The 9,318-nt window shown below is 44.5% G+C and overlaps 1 protein-coding gene across 1 annotated transcript; it reads left to right on the plus strand.

The window, feature by feature from the left end:
• Positions 1–8,141: 8,141 nt before the first annotated feature.
• LOC119944110 (olfactory receptor 5A1-like) lies at positions 8,142–9,089 on the plus strand. The gene has a single exon (XM_038765331.1). It carries the CDS (start codon positions 8,142–8,144, stop codon positions 9,087–9,089), a length of 948 nt encoding a protein of 315 aa, XP_038621259.1.
• Positions 9,090–9,318: the final 229 nt, after the last annotated feature.

Below are 9,318 nucleotides of genomic sequence, written 5' to 3' on the forward strand. Positions count from 1 at the left end.
GTTTTGACCGGTGACTCTCAAATCCAAGTTTCAAGGCTCATTCATCATGGTTAGTTTGTAAGATGCAGCCCTACCTCCTTATTTATTAAGCACTTCCTATGCACTCGGCACTGTACTAACTGCTGGGGTGGATACAAGATAATCAGGTAGGATGCAGTCTTATATTATTATTATTATTATTATATTATTAATAATAATATATTTCATTATTAATATTGGCAAAGTCTGTCATGTCAGGGCAAAAATTTGGAAATTTTAAAATGCCACCTACGGTACGTACTCAACAGAGTCTAATGGACATGTTAGTAGCTACATTAAGATGGAATTCTTACACAGAAATGTATTAAATGTATCAGTGATAGAATGGGGGAGACTGGCGAGCAATACAACTGCCCCAGTAGGAAATTTTAAGTCTTTCACATTTGATTTGTTCCCCTGGACTCCAATAGCTGCAATCTACTTGCACAGATTTAGGGCTTCCAGGCGAAAGAGATGAAGTGTAAGGACACAGCAGGGGCTGAGCCTTCAGGTCAGGTTTTCATGGTAACTCAACTCCCTTCTGCTACTGTGTAAGGGCCTGATCACACAACCGAAGCATAGGGCTACAGGAGAGAGCCCTCCTGCTGGACACCTCCCAGAGCAGGAGGCTTGGCTCTTAGAGGAAACTGACTTGTCCTCTTCCCTTGAGCGGAATCTTGGGGAAAAGGAAGAGGAAGAAGTCCTTACCATTGGCTTTAAAGCACTCAATCAGTTCACCCCCCTCCTCTCACACCTAGCTCATCGCCTACTGTGTTGTCTCCTCTAATGCCTCCATTGTCATAATACTTGCTTAAACCTGAAAGGGTCAGGCCTTGTAATGATTGAGTCCTTATCTGCTGTCTCACAGAAGAAAGGATATATGGTAGAGGGAACAGTGTGTCTGATGCCCCGAGGATGATATTCATATGATAGTTATTACTCTATTTATTTATTTTACTTGTACCTATCTTATTACTTTATTTATTTATTTTACTTGTACCTACCTATTCTATTTATTTTATTTTGTTAGTATGTTTGGTTTTGTTCTCTGTCTCCCCCTTCTAGACTGTGAGCCCACTGTTGGGTAGGGACTGTCTCTATATGTTGCCAGCTTGTACTTCCCAAGCGCTTAGTACAGTGCTCTGCACACAGTAAGCACTCAATAAATACGATTGATTGATTGATTGATTGATTGATTGATTGATAAGGAAGAAGCTTTTCCCATGGAAGTTCTGACCTGTGACTCTCAAATACAAGTTTCAAGGCCCATTTATCCTCTAACACCAACCTACTCTTTGTACCTTGATTTCATCCTCTTCAAAGTCTTATTAAAATCACATCTCCTCCAAGATGCCTTCCCAGACTAAAGCTCTCATTTCCCCTACTCCCTCTCCTATCTGCATTGCCTATGCAGTTGGATCTGTCCCCTTTAAGCACATGCTATTCACCCTATCCTCAGCCCCACAGCACTTATGTAAATAATTATGGTATTTGTTAAGCTCTTACTATGTGCCTATCACTGCTCTAAACGGGTACATACAAGGTAATCTGTTTGGACACAGTCCCTGTCACACTCTTAATCCCCATTTTACAGATGAGGTAACTGAGGCACAGAGAATAATAATAATAATAATGTTGGCATTTGTTAAGCGCTTACTATGTGCAAAGCACTGTTCTAAGCACTGGGAAGGATACAAGGTGATCAGATTGTCCCAAGTGGGGCTCACAATCTTCATCCCCATTTTGCAGATGAGGTAACTGAGGCACAGAGAAGTTAAGTGACTTGCCCAAGGTCACACAGCAGACAAGTGGCAGGGCCGGAATTGGAACCCAAGACCTCTGACTCCCAAGCCCTTGCTACTAGGCCATGCTGCTTCCCATATCTACATATCTATGTACATATTTATAATATATTTTCATGTCTCTCTCCCTCTCTAGACACTAAGGTCCTTGTGGGCTGTAAGGTTCTCAGGGGCCAGGAGCATGTCTACCAACTTATTATTATGTCCTCTCCCAAGTACTTAGTACAGTGTTCTGCACAAAATAAGCGTTCAATAAGTACCATTGACTGAAACTGGTAATGGGAAGAAAGGCTGTTTTTCCCAGAGCAGATGGGACTGAGCCCGGGAAAATACAAGGGCAGAAGAGAACCTGGAACTGAGCCCCATGTGGGCCCTAATTTCCCCAGAACATTTCTTGTATAGATTCCTCGGGGTTCTACCCTACTCACCAGCTTATAAAATCCTTTGGGGGCTTAATATTTTTTCCTCAACGAAGTTTTAGAAACATGAACTCTCATCACCCCTGAGAGCAATTATCTCACAAAGCTAAGCAGATCTGATCACACATTCTCTTCCTCTCTCCAAGAGACCCGAGGGGGAGGAGGGGGCTTATATCTGAAACGTTTCCAAGGAGAAGGTAAGACTTGCCGACACTTTTAAACACCTATCGCACCTGACCCAAACCCAGAATTTAGGAATCAAGAAAAAGGAAGAGTTTTTCAAGTGAACAAAGTTATTCCCTTAATCAATCAATCAATCAATCAATCATATTTATTGAGCACTTACTGTATGCAGAGCACTGTACTAAGCGCTTGATGTCCATTTCCTGCTCCGTTTGCTGGGCTTGGAAGGGTCCGAAGGAGCTTGTTCAGACCAGGTGGGATCCAAACTGGAACAAGTCAAGCTGAAAAGAGCAGGACCACCTGACCAGGAGCAATGAGGTGAGTGTAATCTGCTTCTTCTCTCCCTGCCTTATGAGTCATCCTAAATGTTCTTTCCTTCCTCTAATAATAAGAATAATAATAATGATGGCATTTGTTAAGCGCTTACTATGTGCAAAGCACTGTTCTAAGCACTGTGGGGGGATACAAGGTGATCAGGTTGTCCTACGTGGGGCTCACAGTCTTAATCTCCATTTTACAGATGAGGTAACTGAGGCACAGAGAAGTTGTGACTTGCCCAAGGTCACACAGCAGACATGTGGTGGAGCCGGGATTCGAACCCATGACCTCTGACTCCAAAGCCCATGGTCTTTCCACTCTAGCATCCATGGTCTTCAAAGCAGGAGGGAGGAACAGGCATGTGTTGGTAAAATCAGTATATTCCAGTTCTTTAGATATGCTTTCTTCCCAGGTGACCTCAACTCACTTTTTGACCTTGCCTCTTCATTATTTGGCCTGTTGATTCAAAGATTTATCAATAAACAGAGTGGCCTAGTACAAAAAATGTGGATTAGACAGAGGAACTAGGTTCTATCAATGTGGATTATAGGGACAGAGGAACTAGGTTCTATCCCTGCCTCCATCACTTGCCTGTTGCGACCTTGGGCAAGTCACTTAACTTATCTGAACCTCATTTTCCTCATCTGTAAAAGGAGATAAAATACCTGTTCTCATTCCTACTTGGGCTGGGAGTCCCAGGTAAGACAGGGGCTGTATCTGATCTGACTGTAATAATAATAATAATAATAATTATGGTATTTGTTAAGCGCTTACTATGTGCCAAACACTATTCTAAGCGCTGATTGTATTGTATCTACCATGGTACTTGGCTCATAGTAAGCATTTAACAAAGACTATTATTATCTCTTGCCCCATTTTCATACATTTGGCTAGTAATCAAGACCAGGACAATGGAATAGAAACCACAGCTTAAACTCTTCACTTTTTCCCTCTCTAAAATAACCAAGAGGAAAATTTCAGATAATTGTCCAGATCACAACATCGAACATGTAAAGCAAACTGCAACACTCAGACTCAAATGTGGCAAATATTTTTTTCATTTACAAGCCCTTTTTTAAAGTTTCGGGTGTGAGCTCCAAATAAAGTTCAACACCATTTTACAATGCTTTCAGGGTTGACTGTGGATTTTCTAGTTAAGAACTTCCCGTGGGACATCAGGGATTAGCAGACACTGACATCCAAGCAATTTGCTTCACGTCATTCCAGAAGTGGGATGAACGAAGATAGAAGCTATAGCAGATATAGCCACAGAAGACTTGCCATTCCTGAAAGCAATTATCTCACAAGATTACATGACTAAAAATTTCCCCCTCTGAAGTTCCACTATTGAGAGCTTACGCTGCACATGATTGGCAGTTTCAAAGGGAAATAACCCCCCTGGATGGTTTAGATTTTGATAAAGCGTTGAATCATCCCCCTGATACCAGCCGTATAGCAGGGTTACACTTCTGGGTTTTCATGCTAGATCAGAGAGAGAGGAAGATACTGATATGATTAAGGTTCAGCTCAGGGTTGCTGAGATTAGTCTGCCAGGGAATCAGCTATTCCAACTTATATTGGTCTAATAGAGGGTGAGGGGGGGAATTCAGGGGCAGGAGGCTCACTTGGGCTATCCATAGCAACCAACTTGTACTTCCCAAGCGCTTAGTACAGTGCTCTGCACACAGTATGTGCTCAATAAATACGATTGAACAGAATCACTGGATTCAGAGGAATGATGAGGCAGGCAGGGGCTCATTCCAGACAGCCATCCCCACCTAATTCAGAATGGTTAAGCTTGAGATTGTAAGATCCACTAGGTTGTAAGCTCCTTGAGGGCAGACATCATGCCCATCAACTCTAACTGCTTTGCATCATCATCACCATCACCAACAATGGTATTCAGTAAGCCCTTACTATGCACAGAGCACTGTACTGAGCATTTGAAAGAAAACAGTACAGGAGAGTTGGCAGACAGACTCCCTGCCCCCGATGAGCTTCACTCTCCCAAACGCTTAGTACAGTGCTCTACACACAGTAAGTGTTCAATAAATGCAATCGATTGATTGATTCATTCATTCAATCGTATTTATTGAGCGCTTGCTGTGCGCAGAGCACTGTACTAAGCGCTTGGAAAGTTCAAGTTGGCAACATATAGAGACGGTCCCTACCCAACCATGCGCTCACAGTCTAGAAGACTGTGACTGATTGTACCTCCCCAGCATAGCACAACTGATAGACGTGAGGGAGTGCGGGTAGTGCTGAGCAAACCACTAGCACTGTAATCACTTCCTTCCTGCAGATTCTCAGTCTCAACTCTTCATGACTGGGCCAATGCCCACCTGTCCTTGACCATAGAAAATGCCCTCAGCAATATACAGGCGGGTGGATCATCTTTGCCTTGATCCTCAACTGCTCTTCAGGTAGTGGGCGATTTTCCTCCCCTCCTTTCCAGAAAAGCAGGATATCAGGGCCTTCTGGAGCAAAGGAGAGCATTGAGTTCATTGACAACAGCAGCATGGCTTAGTGGAAAGAGCACATGCCTGGGAGTCGGAAGACCTGGGTTCTAATCCCACTCTCCCAACCACTTGCTGTGTGAATAACAATAATAATAATAATAATAATAATAATAATAATGGCATTTGTTAAGCACTTACTATGTGCAAAGCACTGTTCTAAGCGGTGGGGGGAATACAAGGTGATAAGGTTGTCCCACGTGGGGCTCACAGTGTTAATCCCCACTTTACAAATGAGGCAACTGAGGCACAGAGAAGTGAAGTGCCTTGCCCAAAGTCACACAGCTGACAAGTGGCAGAGCCGGGATTAGAACCCATGACCTCTGACTCCCAAGCCCGTGCTCTTTCCACTGAGCCACGCTGCTTCTCTAACTTGAGGCAAGTCACTTAACTTTTCCGTGCCTCAGTTTCCCCAAATGTAAAAAGGGGATTAAATACCCGTTCTCCCACCTCCTTAGACTGTGAGCCCCATGTGGGACAACGACTGTTTCCAACCTGATTAACCTGTTCCTATCCCAGTACTTAGGACAGTGCTTGACACATAGTAAGTGCTTAACAAATATGATGATAATAATAATCATAATAATTTTAGTGTCCCACACAGCCCTAGACATTAGTAGACATCTTATTCTAATGAGAAGCAGAATGCCCAAGTGGAAAGATCACAGAACTGGAAATCAGAGGACCTGGGTTCTAATCCTGCTCCACTTCATCCCTGCTGGATGACTTTGTACAAGTCTTAGAACAGGGCTTTGCACATAGTAAGCGCTTAATAAATGCCATTATTAAGTCACTTAACTTCTCTGTGCCTTAGTTCCCCCATCTGCACAATAGGGATTCAATAGTTATTAAATAGGTTCCCCCTCCTCCTTAGAATGTGAGCTCTATGTGGGACTTTAATATCTTCTATCTAACCCAGGGCTTAGTACAGTGCTTGGCACATGGTAAACAATAAATACCACTGTTTTTTATTATTTTTTCCACTTTTGGATTGACTCATTGGGACTAGCCCTTGATTGACCTGGGAATCTGTCTGGAATGACAGCATCTGCTTGAAGATGCTGATTCTTTTTCTCTGATCTGCAAAGAATTCGTATGGCTTTGCCATTTAGTGTTGCTCTCCTGGAAGCCCAAGTGGGAACAGGAACCCCTGGGGGGCTTGGGAGAGGGAAAACCTTATTTTCTTAGTTTCAGGAATAACAGTTCTGTTTCCCCGCTGCTGCAGATAGGCACTCTTTATAATAAAAGCTGCAAACAGCTCACATTCCAACTTCCTTTTCCCCTACATGTAGCACTTTCAATTTGAGGGAGCATATTTTTTCTTATTCTATTGAGGTTTCCTTGGTATTGCCCACTCATTTTAGCAATGTTTAACTTGTAGTTGGTATTTTGCAGACTAAATATATTTTTTTGCCTGCATTCCTTTTCCCCTCAGCACCCTCCATAGCTTCAGAAAGCCACTGTGCCCCTCTGTTAGGCGAGCCAAAAGAGAGAGCGAGGAAGCCAAGAGAGAAAGCACTAAGAAAAAGAAAAGCCTCAGTAGCAAACCAGCAGCTGCAGACTGGGTTCAATATGACACCCAGAGTCAGAGCAAGGAAACTTTTCAATCAATCAGTTGATCGATCAATCAGTGGTATTTACTGAGTGCTTACCATGTTCAGAGCACTGTACTAAGTGCTTGGGGGGGTAAGGTGCAAACGAAGTAGCAGCCACATTCCCTGCCCATAAAAAGCTTACAGTCTGGAGGGGAAGACAGACATGAATATGAATAAATAAGTGACTCATAAATTATTACTTGTTTATAAATAATTTCCCAAGTGTATACTGAATCACGTAGTTTACTGATGGAGAAGTACGCTCGCGGGTGAACTGTGGGTGTTAGGCTTTCACCTCCTTGGGGGCCGGGAATATGTCTACCAACTCTATTGTATTGTCCTCTCCCAGGCGCTTAATATAGTGTTTTGCACGTAGTAAGCGCTCAGTAAACACCACTTATTGATTGGTTGGCTAAAGATCTGTTGTTTCAAAGCCCTCATCTGCCTAGCATGATCACTGTGAAGTTTAGGCTGGCACAGACCTCCCTCCCAGCCCCACAGCACTTATGTCCATTTCTGTAATTTATTGATTTATATTAAATATCTGTCTCTCTAGACTGTAAGCTCTCTTTAGGCAGAGAATGTGTCTGTTTATTGCTTTATTGTACTCTCCCAAGTGCTTAGTACAGTGTTCTGCACATAGTAAGCGCTCAACAAATACGATCGAATGAATGAATGAAGTAATAGTTAAGTTTGCCCCACACAGATGGAGGAAAAAGTGGACTCTTCTTTTGAAAAACCCTCTTTAAAACGTACCTGCCACTGACATAGAATAACTTTACCTGCAACTGTTCCCTCTTAAACCATCAAGAATGGTATTTATTGAATGCTTACTGTGTGCAGAGCACTGTACTAAGCACTTAGGAGATACAATACAACAGAGTTGGGTAGACACATTTCCATTTCCTGCCCACAGTGAGTTTATAATCTAGCTGGATTAATACCCTGTAATAATAATAATGATGACGATGGCATTTGTTAGGTGCTTACTATGTGCAAAGCACTGTTCTAAGCACTGGGGGATATGAGGTGATCAGGTTGTCCCATGTGGGGCTCACAGTCTTAATCCCCATTTTACAGGTGAGGGAACTGAGGCACAGAGAAAGTCACACAGCTGGCAATTGGCAGAGCCAGGATTTCAACCCATGACCTCTGACTCCAAAGCCTGGGCTCTTTCCACTGTGCCATGCTGCTTCTCAATAGTCCCTACACGGTTTCAGCACTTTGGAACTGGATCACCGTTATCCTAGAAATCCTATTTTGTCTTCGAGGGTGCCGAGAATCAAGTTGATGAATGAGGGCTGGAACGCTACCTCAGTGACCTTCTTCACCTTCCTGGGATTCACCGTGCTTCCAGAGCTGCAGGGTCTTCTCTTTGCGCTGCTGTTGACGATCTACTTCATGACTCTGAGCTGGAACCTAGGCCTCATTACCCTGATCAGGACCGACTCCCACCTCCACACCCCCATGTACTTCTTCCTCGGCCACCTTTCCTTCATAGACGTCTGCTACTCTTCCTCCGTGGTCCCGAAGACCCTCTCCGACTTCTTCAAGGAGCCGAAGACCATTTCCTTCGTGGGCTGTGCCACTCAGTTTTTCGTCTTTGTCGGGATGGGGCTGACGGAGTGCTGCCTTCTGGCCGCCATGGCCTACGACCGCTACGCGGCCATCTGTACCCCACTGCGGTACCAGGCCACCGTGACCCGGACGCTCTGCCTGCAGATGGTGGCCGGGGCTTACGTGGCCGGATTTTCCAGCTCCCTGATCCAGACCACTTCCATCTTCCATCTCCGTTTTTGTGGGCCAAACATCATTGATCATTTCTTCTGTGACCTTCCCCCCGTCCTGGCTCTCTCCTGTTCGGACACGTTCGGCAGCCAGGTGGTGAGTTTTCTGGTGGTGGTTACAGTGGGGGGGATGTCTTTTCTCATCCTCCTCATCTCCTATGGGGCCATCGGGGCTGCCATCCTGAAGGTCCGCTCGGCCGAAGGCAGGTGCAGGGCGTTCCACACTTGCGCCTCTCATCTGATGGTGGTCTCCCTCTTGTACGGCCCGGCTCTTTTCATGTATCTCTGTCCGAGCTCCAGCTACTCCCGGGGTCAGGACAAGGTGGTGGCATTGTTCTACTCGGTGATGACCCCCATGCTGAACCCACTCATCTACAGCCTGAGGAACAAGGAGATCAGAGGTGCGCTGCACAAGATGGCAGAGAGGAAAAGAGACCTGTCTTGGAATTGATCTTCATTGGCCAGTGGAGGTGTTCTCTCCCTGATTCATTCATTCATTCATTCAATCGTATTTATTGAGCACTTACTGTGCGCAGAGCACTGTACTAAGCGCTTGGGACCAAGAGCTTAAGGCTCCTCTTTGTTCACCAGCAGCAGAGAGCTGATGAGTGCAGTAATAACTGTGGTATTTTTTTAAGTGGTATCTGTTTAGCGCTTACTGTGTACCAGGCACTGTTCTG

The sequence above is a fragment of the Tachyglossus aculeatus genome, chromosome 22 (assembly GCF_015852505.1).
Source record: "Tachyglossus aculeatus isolate mTacAcu1 chromosome 22, mTacAcu1.pri, whole genome shotgun sequence".
NCBI lineage: Eukaryota > Metazoa > Chordata > Mammalia > Monotremata > Tachyglossidae > Tachyglossus > Tachyglossus aculeatus.